This window comes from Nelumbo nucifera, chromosome 1, assembly GCF_055504915.1.
Source record: "Nelumbo nucifera cultivar China Antique chromosome 1, China Antique-T2T, whole genome shotgun sequence".
NCBI lineage: Eukaryota > Viridiplantae > Streptophyta > Magnoliopsida > Proteales > Nelumbonaceae > Nelumbo > Nelumbo nucifera.
Window position 1 is genome coordinate 176,925,089 of NC_142649.1, and position 17,266 is coordinate 176,942,354.

At 42.4% G+C, this 17,266-nt stretch overlaps 1 protein-coding gene across 2 annotated transcripts in view; it reads left to right on the forward strand.

Annotated features, from left to right (window-relative positions):
* Nucleotides 1-1,467: 1,467 nt before the first annotated feature.
* LOC104600413 (D-xylose-proton symporter-like 2) overlaps nucleotides 1,468-17,266 on the forward strand; it is a 44,571-nt gene continuing 28,772 nt past the window's right edge. The window contains exons 1-3 of one of the 2 annotated variants that reach the window (XM_088895392.1): nucleotides 1,468-1,924; nucleotides 2,067-2,164; nucleotides 3,730-3,808. In XM_088895392.1, coding sequence (XP_088751518.1) covers nucleotides 1,868-1,924; nucleotides 2,067-2,164; nucleotides 3,730-3,808 — 234 coding nt within the window. In that variant the 5' untranslated portion in view covers nucleotides 1,468-1,867. The remainder of the gene's footprint in view (nucleotides 1,925-2,066; nucleotides 2,165-3,729; nucleotides 3,809-17,266) is intronic. The other variant, XM_088895391.1, reaches the window with a different exon arrangement.

Consider the following 17,266-nt stretch of genomic DNA (forward strand, 5'->3'; position numbering starts at 1 on the left):
TTATAATTTGTTTATTAGAATGTATTGTCCATTCAAACCAAGCAATTAGACTGTCGACCCAAAAACCAATGGCCAAAACGATTCCGTTTACGGATCGTTTTTAAAATGTTTTTTACAACTCAGCTTATATGATGCCTGCCTAGCTGTCATGAAAGCAATAATGTTTTGTCTGGATTTTCAAAGAAATGTCACAAATTTCAAAAAAGAAATTGTACAAAACATTTTACATGTAAATACCAGTACAACTAAATAAACAACGACCTTAAAACTTTTTCCTAATCATAAAGAGAAAGTCTATGATGCCATAAAAAAGTTTTGACCAATCAAAACATATCGATGATTTTTGATTGATCAAAAGTTTTTTATTTTTTTATTTTTTTGAATATCATATCTTTCCGATATAATAATCGAACCCCATGTTTCACGGGTTGAGCAGTGACATGTACATGGCATTGTAAGTGGGGTAGCTGCTATATCTTATTGTGAGCGAGCCATTATATACATTCTGATCTCTGTTAATACGTACCACTTTACAGCTTTATAAAAGTCCTATCAGCCATTGGATTTTATATGGTAGGTATGGAGGACACTACAAAAGTCGAAAATCAAAACTTGTAGCATTAATTGCCCATAACTCAGATTGTGTCTGACCTGTATACATCCCTGCAACCAGAAACATAGACCACAGGAGATATTGGGATAAATATACTACCAAACACAGCTTAATATGCATAGACTTCTTATCTCCACGTGTTCCTTGCTGGGACTAGCACGCGCCCACGTGCCTTACCTCATTTTCTTGTTGGTTGCGTACTTGCGTATCCGACTATCCGTTGCCGTTGCTGGAATGCTCCGGCCCTCGTTAGCCAACGAAATGAGGCCCCCTCACAACGTCCGATGATGATATCATCATTTCTGATACCGGAAGGAGGCCAGATCTGCTCTCACACAGGGCGCCTCACTTGCGCATCGTACCATGTGTTAGAGAACATCTCCCGTACTTTTGAATTATTATTCACGGGAGATGTGTTACGACCGAAAATCCAAGACCGCGGGCGCCCCACTTGCATATCTCAGCGTGTATCGAAATATTTTTCGTATTTATTACGGGGAGATATTCCCGATATACGGCTGGGGTGGGCTGTGGGGGTGTTGATGCGAGTTCCGGACGGATGCCCGAGAAAATCTTGTTTCGTTGTCGAAGGTTCAACGTGATTGGGAATTTGGGATACTGTTAGTTGGGAAGTGGGAACATAGACGCACAATCGTCAATTCCACGTGGCAATTAGTCCAGAAGAGCGATGAGAAAAGAAGTAAAATGGTGTTGAAAGGGCGACGCCACGCGGGCTTTGTTGAGACGCAGATCAACTCCACGTGGCAAATTTGCCCAGAAGAGATGAGAAAAGAAGAAAACTGTGTTAAGAGGGAGATGCCACGTGGAGGGTTGCTTGGCGAGCCAAGTGGACACAGATGTGCGGCTGTGGTGTCTTTTGAGTAGCGTGGTAGGTTGCAAATCCAGAGACTCTTATTCCAAGTCAGAATTGAGTCAATTGATCGCCCGAGAACTCTCTCAGCTCTTCTGTGACGACGTGCTAGATCCGCGGCCGCTATTTTATAGGAAGAAATCGTTCTTAATTGTTGTTATTTCAATCAGGAAAAGTCGTTTTCACTGAAATTTTTCTTGAGAAGAAAACTGCAGGTGATTATCCATCCATTTCTGCAACTCCAACTACCTCCTTGTGCCAACCTCCGCTCTGGTGCCTTAATTCATTCGCCCCCCCTGTCTATCTCTCCCAACAACCCTTACTCCGGGTTTCTGTTTCCTACTTATTGGTTGTGCTCAGAGTTCTGTTTCTGAAGTTGGAAAATGGCGTCCTCGGAGGCCTCTGACCCAGAGCAACCCGGGCTTTCATTCTTTGGAAAGGTTGTCAAGGCTGAAATCTGGTGTTTCTTTCTTTCTTTCTGGGTCTTTATCTAATTGCAATTTGATTGAATCGGAATTTGGAATTAGCTTAATTTTGCCCTTTCCGATTAAGAGCAGTTTTGTTTTGTCGTAAACTGAGTAGGCTGGGAAGTCTTCGGGAGAGATCGATCAGGCAAGAGAGCCTCTTATTGGGCGGGACGAGTATTACAAGAACTATTCTGTTTGGGCAATAATCTTGCCGTGAGTATTTCGGAACTACTTCTTCTCTTTTGCTCAGTGATCGCACAATTTATTCCGTAAGAAAGCTGCATGTGTATATAGACTGAGATTGTATATTAAGTTTAATTTACTATGGCCTTGTCATAATATCTTAACAATTACTTGCATATGTAACTCAATGGATATGCTTCGGAATTGTTATGACCGATAAAATAAGATTGAAAAAATGTTTTGGGATGCTGATGCCAAGATAAATATCCTCTTACCCAATTATAGGTAGATTATCTTCTAGTCAGAGAGAGGCCACCTTGTGTTAAAAACAAACCTAAGGTTAGGACCGTGCCCAGTTTACCACTCCCAAGACTCCAGATAACTATGACTAACATTGGGTAATGGTATGAGATGACAGAGAGAAAAGATATGAAATTGTTAGAATTGGATGGGAAACTATACGTGCATGCTTGCCATTTTCTCTCTTGAACAAGTTATTTCTTGCATTGGTAGCATTAGGTTTGGCATTTTTGTCCCTTCATCTGCATTCTCCATTCCTTGCTCAATAATAGGAGTAGATGCTGGAGACTTTATTAGAAATGCAATATTTTTCTTTCTTTAAAAAATAGTTGTGTTTCTATGAACTGTTGATAATTTGTTACTTTTCCAGACAATGATTTCCAAAGAAATGGTGGTTTCTTTTAATCACACTGATTCTATGCATCATCAGCAACTGTTTAAGAGAGACTGCACCAAATCCATTACTTTTGCATATCACTTCATTTTTAAGATAAATGGCCATGTATATGTGTGTCAGTGTATGTATCATTTCCTACCATCATTTTGAAATTCAGATTGGGCTGGGTGGCCTAACTGTTCAGGTTATTAGAAAAATCCTGAACCATACTCTTCAGACTGTTAACTAAATCCTGAACTGTAATTTTGAAAATCAGACTGGACCCGACGAAACAGCTGAGTTGTGAAATAGTAGCCAAGATGGTATGCCAACCTGATGGATATTTTTTGGTCAAACTTGGAATTGGTCAAAACCACTTACCTGTGCATGCGTATTTTGAAATGGTTAAAAATTTGCATTTTTATTGCACAATAATGTTTTGGATTTATATGTTTGTTTATCTTAATTTTATTTTCCCCGTTTATCAATGTTATTTTCTTTTTTATTAGTCACTCAGTCAGTTTGATCTCAATGGAAAAACTGCTGATTAGTGATTTCCAAACCTGGAGAGTTACATCTTTGTTAAGCTTTTAGAACATTTTCTTGAACCATGCCATCTGTATGGTTTCAGAGCGCACACCATCTGTGAATGGAATCAAGTTGCATATGTAATGTCCAACTAGGTATGAGACTCTAGTGACACCCATGTCTGGCTGTCTGCTACTGAAATGAATGATTTTCCTGTTCAATATAGATGTGTGTTTGCGGCTTCTTTTTCTTGCTTCACATCATTGAACATGGCCAACGCTTTATTTTGATAGCGTTCATGTTGAAGTAGTTAAGTCTGTGTATATTGCCTGTTCAGCTTAGCTTTTCTAATTTCTATATATGAAATAATGAGCAACTTGCTGAGCTGTAGGTTTCTATTCCCAGCACTTGGAGGACTGCTGTATGGATATGACATTGGTGCCACATCTGGTGCTACAATTTCTCTCGAGGTATGATTTTACTTGAATTTATACACTGGACAATGTATACAGACACAAATATGCATATATCTGCATAAAATTTCATGATACAAAATATTGATAGTCTGGAGATTGTTATGATGTGAAATATTGTTCCTGCTGGCTTTGCTTGTTCAGATCAGATTAGAAATTGTTGCTCAGTGTGTTCATGTACCTGGTTTAAGATTATAAGACGGTGAACCTAACCACTTTGTGATTGGTTCTAAAACGAACCACCTTGTGCTAACAAACTCAACTAACTCAAGTGAGTGTTCTAGCTCCAGGCTTTCTATTCATAGTAAATAGTTAGAAGATGTTCTTCTAATTGCTTTTAGGATTTTTGAATCTCTTAATTTTTTCATGTACTTGTCTTATTTCCTCTCTTGATTCTTAGAGCCATGTTTGTGTCAAGTGTTAACTTACATATACACTTTCTAGGTTTCTCTTTGAAGGGACTGGACCTGCCAATCTTTTGGTGGTTATGTATTATTGTGTTGTATAGTATTGAGGAATGTCCTGTTCAACATTAGAGGATACACATCAAACTGTATCATTGCTCATGAGATTGTGGCTCTAGGGTATGCCTAGAGCATAGAGGGTGGGTGGTAAGGGGGGTGAGCTATCCTTTAAAACAGGGCAAAACTTGTCCAGGGAGAACAGGGTGGTCATATGAAGCATTTTTCTCTCCTAGTGTTGTTGAATTAAAAGATAAGATACCATTATTAGGGGTGAGCATTGTTTGGTTAAAATTGACAAAATGAACCAAAAATTTTCTCTCCTAGTGTGCCTGAAGGACCTCCATGTACAGTTGAAAGGCCTTTAGTGGATATGCTTTGATTCTGGGTGACTGGAATTCTTTTGGATTTGTCTGGTGTGGTTTACAGTGGTTTTCTTGAGCTCTGGTTTGCAGCTTGCGTTTAAGGTTCTTGGGGGTCCCATTGGTCTCAAGGCCTTTTGATAGGAAAAAATTGGTTATCTCTGTCTTCTTTTTGGTTAGAGGGCCTTCATGGGATCTCGAACTTTTTGGAGTTTGGTGGTAGGCTTTTAGGTGATCCTTTGAAATTGTGGTTTCTATTTGCTAAATATCCTGCATACTTCCCACATTGGCACCAGTGGACAGTGGTCTTGCATTTGTTTCAAGCATGTACAAGAACTAAGTGTATTTTGTTTCCTAAGAAACCAAATGCTTGAATAGAGCACACAAGATGATCTTTTTTATTTGCAGATCTGAAGTGATTTAGTGCTGAAGTTATGAAGGACTAGTAAACTACTATGAAAGGACATATCTGCCGCCGCCACTTCAATTTAATATTTATATGTTATGCTAATTACATGAAAGGACATATCCGCCCCTGGTGTTTACATCATAACACTTAACAATATAAAAAACTGAAACGTAAATAACAGAACTAGAATAACAGAGTAACATAACAGATAGACTAGGTATATTCTACCCTACGGACAGAGTGGCCCACAGCTGTGGGGCCCACATCAGTTTCTCTACACTCCCCCTCTAAGTTGGGAGTAAATGTTTATCATTCCCAACTTGGATAGATCCACTTCTAGCTTCTTTCTTGATACAACTTTAGTGAGGATATCTACTAGTTGCATACTGGATGTGATGTAAGGGAGGCATATTTCTTGAGATGAGACCCTCTCTCGTACAAAATGTCAGTCAACTTCAATGTGTTTGGTTCTGTCATGCTGCACTGAATTATGTGCTATATTAATGGCTGCTTGATTATCACAATACAACATCAGAGGCTTCTCATACTCAATACCCAACTCCTCAAGTAGAGATCTTAGCCATAGGATTTCAGCCACTCCGTTGGCCATGGACCTGTGTTCTGCTTCAGCACTAGACCGGGAGACAACACTTTGTTTCTTACTTCTCCAGGAGACAATGTTTCCTCCCACAAGGGCACAATATCCTGAGGTAGACTGTCTGTCATCAACACTCCCAGCCCAATCGGCATCTGTATAGACCTCCACCTTCATGTGGTTATTGTTCTTGAACAGTATACCCCTACCCGGGCATCTCTTCAAGTAGGCTAGAATTCTTTCTGCCGCAAGAAGATGTGTGGTTCTAGGAGAATGCATGTACTGGCTGACAACACTAACAACATAAGTAATATCCGGCCGAGTGAGGCAGAGATATAGGAGCTTTCCTACCAACCGCTGGAACATAACTTTGTCTTCAAGCAGCTCCCCACTCTCTGCACTAATCCTATGGTTCTGTTCAATGGGTGTATCTGCAGGTTTGACACCCAGCTTTCCAGTTTCAGCCAACAGATCTAAAACATATTTCCTCTGAGAGACAAAGATCCCCTGTTTAGATCTAGCAACTTCAATGCCCAAAAAATACCGTAGTGTACCCAAATCTTTCACCTCAAACTCTTGATGAAGGAGCTGTTTGAGAGACTCAATCTCATGGCTGTCATTTCCTATCACCACAATATCATCAACATATACTGCAAGTAGTGTCAGTGAAGACTCCACCCTCTTGATGAACAGTGTATGATCTGACTGGGCCTGTACATAACCGAACTTTTCAAGAGCTAGTCTGAATCTGTCGAACCAAGCTCTAGGTGACTGCTTCAAACCATACAATGCCTTATCGAGCCGGTGGACCTTCTTACGTGTCTCTGTATCATAGTATCCAGGAGGCAACTGCATGTAAACCTCTTCCTACAAGTCCTCATTCAGGAAGGCATTTTTAACATCCATTTGGTACAAAGGCCAAGTGTGGCTTGCTGCAAGAGATAATAGAACCCGAATGGTGGTCATCTTGGCTACCGGGGCAAATGTCTCCAAGTAATCTATACCATAAGTCTGAGTGAATCCTTTTGCAACTAGCCGAGCTTTGTACCTCTCAATGGAACCATCCGCATTGTGCTTCACAGTAAATACCCATCTGCATCCAACTGGTTTCTTTCCTTTGGGCAAGTCAACTAGCTCCCAGGTATTATTTTTCAACAGGGCATCCATTTCAACTTGCATTGCACCTCTCCACTCCGAGACTGATAGGGCCTCTTGTACTGTTCTTGGAATAGGGACATTGGAAATGGAACTAAGGTAGGACCTGTAGGTAGGAGATAGGCGACCATAGGATAAAAAATGGGAAATACAGTGGGCTGTAGATGTGGTACAATGTCGTTTCCCTTTATGGATTGCAATCGGAAGATCAAAGTCATCTGTAGGAGGTGAAATGGCAACAACAGAAGAAGTCTCTGTGGGTCCTGGGACTGTAATGTCTGGACCTGGGGCCGTAGATGAGATTGGAGCTGGCCTGGACTACTGATGATCGGGATCAACCTGCCTGCACCGCCTGTGATAGACCCTCAACTCCTGATCCCTCTGACCTCCCTCACCATTGCAACTCCCCCTCAACTCTTGATCCCTCTGACCACCCTCACCATTGCAGCTCCCATCACCCAATGGAATAGGTAAAGGAACTACCCCACTCTCACTGCTCTCCCCCTGAAGATAAGGACTTAAACCCCTACTCTCACTGCTCTCCCCCTGAGGAGAAACCCGAGGATAATAGGGTGTCTCCTCAAAGAAAGTGACATCCATGGAGACGAACTTCCTTCCTGTGACAGGATCATAGCAGCAATACCCCTTTTGAGTTTGTGCATAACCAAGGAAAATGCATTTGGAGGTCTTGGGTTCAAACTTGGAGTGATGGGGTCCGAGAAGCTGAACAAAACAGGTACAACTAAATGTTTTAAGGGGAATAAAAAACAACTCCTCATGTGGGTATAGAAGGGAAAAAGGAGATCGCAAATCAAGAACCCGGGAAGGAATCCGATTAATAAGATATACTGCTGTGAGGATAGCATCACCCTAGAAGCGAATAGGGACATTGGAGGTAAACATAAGACTTCTAGCCACCTCCAAGATGTGCCTATTCTTCCTTTCTGCAACCCCATTCTGTTGAGGTGTATGAGGGCAAGAGCTCTGATGGATAACCCCATGAGTAAGAAGGTAAGATGCCAATGACTTAGCAAAGTATTCCTTTGCATTATCAGATCTAAGAACTTTAATCTTGACATCAAACTGGGTTAGGATCTGTTATAATTCAAGTCTGCCTTAGAGTTCGGCCTGACTGAGTTCAGTTATGTAGAAGAAGAAAAAGTGATAAAGAAAGAGAGAAAGAGAGAAAGAGAGAAAGAGAGAAAGAGAGAAAGAGAGAATTCTGGTTCGAACTGAAAGAGTCAACTTAACTTCTCCCAGTCGGCCAGTAAGTATTTATACTATTATTAAAACATAACTGAAAAGACCTATGTGCCCTTACTTAAGTTAAGAGCACATGTTTCAACACAACATTACAGATCAGCAACATCAATCAAGGTATAAAGACAGAAATACCCCTACGCTAACACTCCCCCTCAAGCTGGTGAGTATATATCATATACTCCTAGCTTGTTACATATGTAGTCCACTCTTCCTCGACTCAAGCCTTTTGTAAATAAGTCAGCCCACTGATTTCCTGTATTAACATGTGTAGTGTCTAGCTCTCCATTCAGCACCTTCTCCCTCACAAAGTGACAGTCAACCTCAATGTGCTTGGTTCTTTCATGAAACACTGGATTAGAGGAGATATGAACTGCAGCCTGATTATCACAATAGAGCTTCATTGGAGTGTTAATGTTGTACCCTACTTCCTGTAGAAGGTTCCTTAGCCACACTAATTCACAAGCGGTATGCGCCATAGCCCTATATTCTGCTTCTGCACTGCTTCTTGCCACAACCGTCTGCTTCTTACTTTTCCATGTCACCAGGTTACCTCCCAGAAACGTGCAATAGCCTGTAGTAGACCGCCTATCAGACATAGAACCGGCTCAATCAGCATCAGAATACCCTTCTATTTCAAGTTTTCCCCCACTGTTGTATATCAGACCGCGACCCGGGGCCCCTTTTAGATACTTCACAATTCTCAGAACCGCATTCCAACGAGGAATCAAAGGTTTTTGCATGAACTGGCTTACCACACTAACTGCAAATGAGATGTCTGGTCTAGTAATGGTTAGGTAGTTTAGTTTGCCCACAAGTCGTTGGTATCTGCCAGGGTCTTCAAACACTTCACCCATATCACTGCTTAGCTTGGTATTTGTGTCCATGGGTGTTTCAGCTGGTTTGGCACCCAACAAGCCTGTTTCTTCCAGCAAATCAAGCATATACTTCCTCTGGCACAGGTTAATCCCATACTTGGATCTCGCTACCTCTATCCCCAAGAAGTATTTCAGTTTACCCAGATCCTTTGTCTGAAAGTGATCCTGCAGATAAGTCTTCAGCCTGTCAATACCAATGTTATCATTCCCAGTAATAACAATATCATCTACATACACCACCAATAGTATTTTTCCTCCCGGAGAGTCATGACTAAATACATAATGGTCAACTTTGCATTGTTTCATGCCAAACTTCTTTACCACCTCACTGAACCTACCAAACCATGCTCGAGGAGACTGTTTAAGCCCATATATAGTCTTCCTTAGTCTGCACACCTTACCATCCTCCCCCTGAGCAACAAACCCTGGAGGTTGCTCCATGTAGACCTCCTCGAGTAAGTCACCATGCAAAAAGGCATTCTTGATATCAAGCTGATATAGTGGCCACTCATACATGGCTGCAAGAGAGATCACAACACGAACTGACCCTATCTTAGCAACCGGTGAGAAGGTCTCTGTGTAGTCAATGCCATAGGTTTGGGAGTACCCTTTTGCATTTAATCGCGCTTTCAGGCGTTCAACACTACCATCAGGCAGATACTTAACTGTATAAACCCACTTACAACCAACATCTTGCTTCCCAGGAGGAAAAGCAGTGAGGTCCCAAGTATGATTATGATGAAGGGCTGAGAGTTCTTCTTCCATGGCATGGCACCACCCTGGAGAGGCAAGGGCTTCCTGGACATCTTTGGGAACAATAACTGATGATAACAAGGTAACAAACTAGCGATGGGAAGCGGAAAGGTAAGAGAAACATAATTAGAAATGGGATGAAGGGTGCAAGTACGTTTACCTTTCCGCAAAGCAATGGGTAGATCAATCTCAAATGCTAAGTGGGGGTCTGGTGCCGGATCCGTTGACGGAGATGTAGCCAGAGGAGTAGTAGCTGGTGCACGTGGGCGATGTGTATACACATGACGGATAGGTGGGCGTTCAACAGGTAGTGGCACCGGAGGCAAGGATTTGGTCACGACTGGAACAAAGGGAGGAGGATCGACAACGGGAAGTGGAAGAGGAGGAGGTGATGAGGAGGAAGAAGCATCACCAGACCCCAAAAAGAATGGAGTAGACTCAAAGAAACTGACATCAGCACACACAAAGGACCGTCGAGAACCAGGATGGTAACACCTATACCCTTTCTGGGTCCGAGAATAGTCAAGGAAGATGCACTTGAGAGAACGGGCATCAAACTTGTCGTTCCCGGGACCCAGATTATGGACAAAACAGACACACCCAAAAACTCTCGGCGTAAGAGGAAACGGAGACAAAGTGGGAAACAAGACCTGAAACGGAGACTGACCATCAAGGATGAACGTGGGCATCCGATTAATTAGAAAACAAGAGGTAAGCACTGCATCACTCCAAAAAGGTTTGGGAACATGCATGTGATGCATTAGGGATCTTGCTGTTTCAAGGAGATGGCGATTCTTTCTCTCAGCCACCCCGTTTTGTTGTGGGGTGTAGGTACATGAGGTCTGATGTATAATGCCATGTTGGTCCAGGTATTCCTGAAATGATGAGGATAAATATTTGCGGCCATTATTAGAACGAAAAACTTTGATGTGGGTACCAAATTGGTTACGAATTTCAGCATAAAATTTTTGAAAAATGGTAAACAATTCACTTCTTTCTTTCATTAAATAGAGCCACGTCATCCTTGAAAAATCATCCACAAAAATGACAAAATATCTGTATCCATTATATGACATTACTTTATAAGGACCCCAAACATCTGAATGAACTAAAGAAAAAGGACTCGACACACGATTATCAACCCTAGAACTAAAGGGAACATACAGAACTGATGAGAGGGATACAGGATCTAGGTCAACATTACCAACACCACAAATTGAGGATGTGGAACCATTAGCAAGGGTAACAGATTGTGATGTTGAGCAATGAGATAAGGAGGAAAACACACCTGGAGTTCCAGTCATGTGATTGGAGGCTCCAGAATCAATGATCCAGGGATTGGGTGTAGATGCCAGACAAGCCATACCTGAGTGAGAAAAAGTCGCCGTGTTCTGCTGTGATTGGATAAACCTCTCATATTCATCACGGGGAACACTCACCATCTCCTTCATGGGACCATCTGTGGATGTAGGAGGCAACTGGTCAGATGAATGATTCTCTTGTCTAAAGCTGGAACTTGAGTCACCGGTCGCGGCATGATTGGCCCAGGTTGAGGGAGGACCATGTAAATCATAACAATAGTTGATGGTATGTCCATCCATACCACAATGAGTGCACTTCCTCGGGCCTGAGCTATGTCCTCTACCACGGGCTCCCCCTGAATCTCTGCTCCCAGTACGACCACCACCACGACTATAAGTAGACCCACCATTGCCACTTCGGCCATATGCAGAACCACTACCAACACCACGGCCAGACTGAGCTCCCCGAGCTCCACCTCTACCACCACGGCCTCTCGATGCAGCAAAGGCAGATCTATCTGAGATATTAGAGTTCTCAGTAGATCCGATAGAAATCCTCCGAAGTCGAGCAAATACCTCTTCTAGGGACGGAAGAGCTGATCCCCCTAATATCTGAGCCCGTACTGGTTCATATTCAGACTTTAGTCTCACCAAAAATCTAGTCACATCAAGCTGCTCTCTCTGTTGTTGCTGAATCTTGACATTAGAAGTGAGAGGATGATAGACATTCAACTCATTACGTATGTTCCTCATGTTGGCATAGTACTCCTCAAGACTCTGATTGCCCTGTTGCAGATTAAAGTACTCTTGATAAAGTTGATAAACTCTGGTTGTATTGTCCTGCCCCGAATACAATTTCTTCGCATGGTCCCACACATCTTTGGCAGTATCAAGGAACATGAAGTTCACACTAATCCTGGGTTCCATACTGTTCCACAACCATGTGATGATCTGAGCATCCTCTTGCTCCCAGTCTTCATACTCGTGAGAGTCAGAGGAGGGTTTCTTTGTTAAACAGTTTTGTATGCCCTTAGCTTCAATCAGAATGATGTACTTTATGAGTTTATTGTAAATGAATAAAAGTGCATATTTGATTCATGTTCCCTTGGTATGTTTCTATGTGATACCCTTAAACTGGACACTTAATGAGACTCGTGTTAGTTTAGAATGTTCACGGCTAGTGGGTCGGTCTGGACCTATCCTGACAAGGCTGACACTGTGGTGCCACCAAGTCGGTTGGGGTGGCCTGTCTCAGCTGCCAGGGTGAGACCCTAGGCACATACAGTGTAGGATTAATTGAATCTTTGAAATGGACCAGATTTCCAGTATTGCCCTGGACCTTGGAGATTGATGGGCAAAACTGGAAAGTTACACCCGACCCCTAGACTCGATTATGATACTGCACTAGGTGTCGAATTGGGCTGTCTTTGATATACCAATCAATGAGATCCTTAGCGGGGGTCAAAACCTGGGTATGTTGGGACAGTCCGAGAATTCATCTGAGTGGGTGATCATAGTGACAGGATCAGCCCCTTTGTCGGACAAAGGTAATGATCGGGGATGCACTCTCACTGATGGAAACCAAGACTGCCGGCAACCGATTTCAACCGTTGAGATTTGTTTTGCAAAATATATTTTATATGAGATATAAAAGTATATATATATTATGGTTTCTCAAATGTTTGCAAAAAGATTTTAATTCCCGGGATCCATATAAGTGGAGAGTGCAACACTGTTCCTTGCAGCTGAGGGAGAGGTCCTCTCTTGTCGGACAGTGTGTGATCATTATGGGCTGAGAGGTTAACTGTAAGACCATTGAGGATAATACCTGATGGGCTAATCTTGCATTTGCCCACAGTCCCTGGGTGTTACAAGGTAGCTTGGCCCAGGGACCACTTAGGGTAAGTGTTGGGCCTATAGAGCCCATTCGATGGGTTTCAGGGGGTGCATTGTCTTTAACAGTGTATTCGGCCAGGCCTTAAAGGCTGGGCCGAACCCATGTGGCTGATGTGTAGATCAATGCTTGGGTCCCACGCCATACAAGGAAGCCCAACTGGGCAGCAGTTAGGAAGGTTAAGTGAGCACATAAGCTTAATGGGCCTAAAGCCCATTTTGAACTGGGCTATTCATTTAGTTAATTAAAGGGGCGAATTCTGAGATGGATTAGCAGATAGGATAGGGTCTTGACCCTATCCACTCAGAGAGTCCAGATCTGAATGTGATTTAGATTTAGAAACCTCCTAATGAGATTAGGAGAAAGCTGATCTAATCTGCAGATAAGGGTTTATCCCTATCACCTAAAGAGAAGTCTTATCCAAATATGATTTGGATAAGCTGCTCCTAATTGGATTGGGAGCTGATCTTTTAGGTTAACAAAAGGAGGGGGCGGCATCAAAAGAGACAACACATCAGATTTTCTTTAGTGCTGAAATCAAGAAGAGAGAATTCTGCACCCTGCGAATACTCTCTTGCCGCCTCCCTGTTCTTGCCGCCCTGTTTGCCAGTTCGATCTCCAGTTGTGGGAGAAGTCAAGATTGGATCTTGACATCAGTTCTTTGAGAAAGGATTGAAAGGAAGCTGTGCTCACGTACCATACTACTGATTCTTGCGAAGGACAGAGTTCTTGGGGAAGAACACTGCTGATTCTTCTCCATCCTGCACTGTGCCATCTTCAGTGGGAGCAGTCTTTGGATCCTTCCTTGGGCGTGAACACCTTCGTTGGGAGATATTACTTCTCCGTATCAGGTATAATTCTCTCCTCCTTTTGGTTCAGATTTGATCCAGTTTAAGGTTCAAGAATGATCCTTGAAAATATGATTTTCTAAATAGGGAATGCGATTCCCAGTTGAAGGGAGAGAAAAATTTTGAAATTCGCCACCTTATTCCGCAATCTTTGGGCGTCCATCTGATGGATCTCTCATCCCTTCATTCTCCTCTCTGATGTGTTTTACCTTCTTCTTTGCCTTCAGAAAGACTTCAACGGATTTAGCCCAAGGCACATAATTCTCTCCATTTAACTTAATGGAGGTCATCTGAACATTCAAGTAGTCTGTAGGCACCATCACACTAGGTTTATAATCATTATTGTCTCCCATTATGTTATCACCAATTCTGCACACGCTGAATTCTATTATCACTGAGATCTGCACACTCCACACCACTAGGTCACACCTGTCACACTGATTGCAGCACTAATTGTTGCTGGAATGTGTGCTCTTTACACCACAAACCCTAAATCACACCTGTCACACTGATTTTAGCACTTGTTGTTGCTGAAAAGTGTGCTCACACCACAAACCCTACTCCTACAACTACCTGAAATCTCACCACTATACGATCATATCTCTTCCTTCAAAATGCACAAAGAAACCAGCATAAACCCTAGCCCTTACTGGCCGAAACCCTAGCAAATGGTCTGAAACACACCTCCTATTTAATCCATAACAGATATCATGCACTGAAATCTCTTACCTTATTGTTGAAGTAACACCCATGCGAGCAGGAGAGCAGTTCACACACAACAACCACACACAGTTCGGCCCTCTATTCTTCCTCTACTAGGAGAGGGCGATCTCAGAAATCACAACAACCGACCACATACGACCTGACTGGAGGCATAGAGACCCCCAAGGGAAGAGGGCGATCACTCCTTTTCAGCCCTTTCCCTTATCTCCAATTGAACACAAAAAAAAAAGAAGAAAACCCTAGATAGGGTGCACAGAGAATGAACCCTAGGCAAGCAGAAATCTAGGCAGATTTAACCTGGCTATGATACCATGTTATAATTCAGGTCTGCCTTAGAGTTCGGCCTGACTGAGTTCAGTTATTTTGAAGAAGAAAAAGTGATAAAGAAAGAGAGAAAGAGAGAAAGAGAGAAGAGAGAATTCTGGTTCGAACTGAAAGAGTCAACTTAACTTCTCCCAGTCGGCCAGTAAGTATTTATACTATTATTAAAACATAACTGAAAAGACCTATGTGCCCTTACTTAAGTTAAGAGCACATGTTTCAACACAACATTACAGATCAGCAACATCAATCAAGGTATAAAGACAGAAATACCCCTACGCTAACAGGATCATTTGGTGAAAGTTTTGGGTCAGGGCGGGAACCTCATCTCGTGAACGCATAAGATAAACCCAAGAAAACCGGGTATGGTCATCAACAAATAACAAAAAATATCTGTACCCACCCATAGAAGGAATGTGATATGGCCCCCAAACATCCGTATGCACAAGATCAAAAGGACAATTATTCATTTTATTACTCAATGAATAAGAGTTTCTACAATGTTTAGCAAACTCACAACTTTCACATTGCAACTGGGACAACTCAACAGACTCAAACAAAGTAGGAAACAAACTCTTTAAGGACCGAAAAGACAAATGACCCAATCGGTTATGCCAAAGCATAACCGAACTCACACTCTGGGAAACAAGTGACCTCTTACCCACTGACTCTTCCCGACGAAAACTCTCCCCGAGCAGATAGATCCCATTTGTCTCACGGCCAGTCCCAATCACCTTCTTCGCCTCCAGGTCACACCTGTCAGGAAAGAAAGTTACTGAGCAGTTCATGTGTTTGGTAATACTACTGACTGAAAGGAGGTTAGTATCAAGCTTAGGAACATGTAAGACAGAAGACAAGGAGATCGTATGTGATAACTTAATGTCCCCATTCCCAGAAATAGGAACCAGGGAGCCATCAGCAATAGATACTTTATCCCTACCAGATGACAAATGGTAAGAGGTAAATAGTGAAGGCAAGGTAGTCATGTGGTTGGATGCACTTGAATCTATTACCCAACAAGGTTCAGTAGTACCTGGAGTTGAGGCATGGTAGACTGAAGCTAGAGTACCTGAATTTACGGTTGTAATCTGACCACCCATCTCAGAAACACTGCCATAACTGATGCTCCCAAAGCTGCCTTCTGCCTGATTTTTAAACTCTATCTCGGTCAAGTCTTAAAACAGCACTTGGAATACCAATCACAATAAAAAACAGTATAGGCCTGATCTGTATTCACAGTGTATGTGCACAAAACTGGGATAACTCTGATCTGAAATCAACCAACAAACACAACAGTGGCTGTCCGTAGAGCTCTAACCCCTTTAAGAGAGTTTGAAAACCCCAAAAAACTCTGAACAACAGCTTAGAAGGAGGTCTGATTTGCCTTTGCAGAATTAGGGTTTTAATCAGTCCTTAAAGTGATCAATTCAGTTGCACAATCTAATCAGTACTGTATAGATAGACTTGCAGTAGGGTTAATATGAAACCATAGAATCTGATCAATGCTAACAATAAACTTGAGGACAGCTCTAGATAGATCACAAGATTCAGTCCAGCACTAGGGCTTGCCGCAAGATCACTTTCAAACTCTAGTGCAGAAAGAAACAAGGCTGAGACAGTTCGGTGTAAAACAATAGGGTTTTAGTCACAGCAGAACAGTAGGGTTTGCTGTAAAACCCTGAATCGAAGTGTAAAAACAGTAGGGTTTTAATCACAGCAGAACAGTAGGGTTTGCTGTAAAACCCTAGTGAATCGAAGAGATGAAAACCTAGAACGGTTCAGCCTTCCTCTCCAGGTAGGTCCAACCTATCTTTTCTTAGAAAAGTAGATGACTTACAAGAAAAGAATTGTTCGTTGCCTTCTAGGGTTACCTGAACCCTAGTCTTCTCTAATCCTTCCTGACCACCAATACTCTGCAACCATGACAAAACTTCCAACAGCTGCTAGCACTGCTGGCGATCTCCAAGAATCAGTCTGCGAACTCCACCTTTTTAGCTTCTAGTCCTAGGAGATTCTCATGTGGTCGGCTGGTATTAGACTCACATAAGAAGAAAATAAGAAGAAAGGTAAGAAGAAAGAAGAGGAAGAGGGAGGAGAAGCAATAGAACACAAGAGTTGAAAGGAGGAGCAGAAGCTTAATGTTCTGCCGCCGCCATTTTAATTAATATTTATAGGTTATGCTCATTACATGGAAAGGACAGATCTGCCCTTAGTCTTTACATAACAAATAGAGCAAAAAATAAGACTGAAATAAATAACAACTGAAACAACTAAATGACCAATAGCTAACCCTAGGCAGACTAGAACATCTTCTACCCTACGAACACAGTGGGACCGTAGCTATGGGGCCCACATCAGTGTTCTCTACACTCCCCCTCAAGTTGGGAATAAATGTTTATCATTCCCAACTTGGATAGATCTGCCTCTAGCTTCTTCCGTGGTACAACTTTGGTGAGGATATCTGCCAGCTGCATGTTGGAGGTGATGTATGGGAG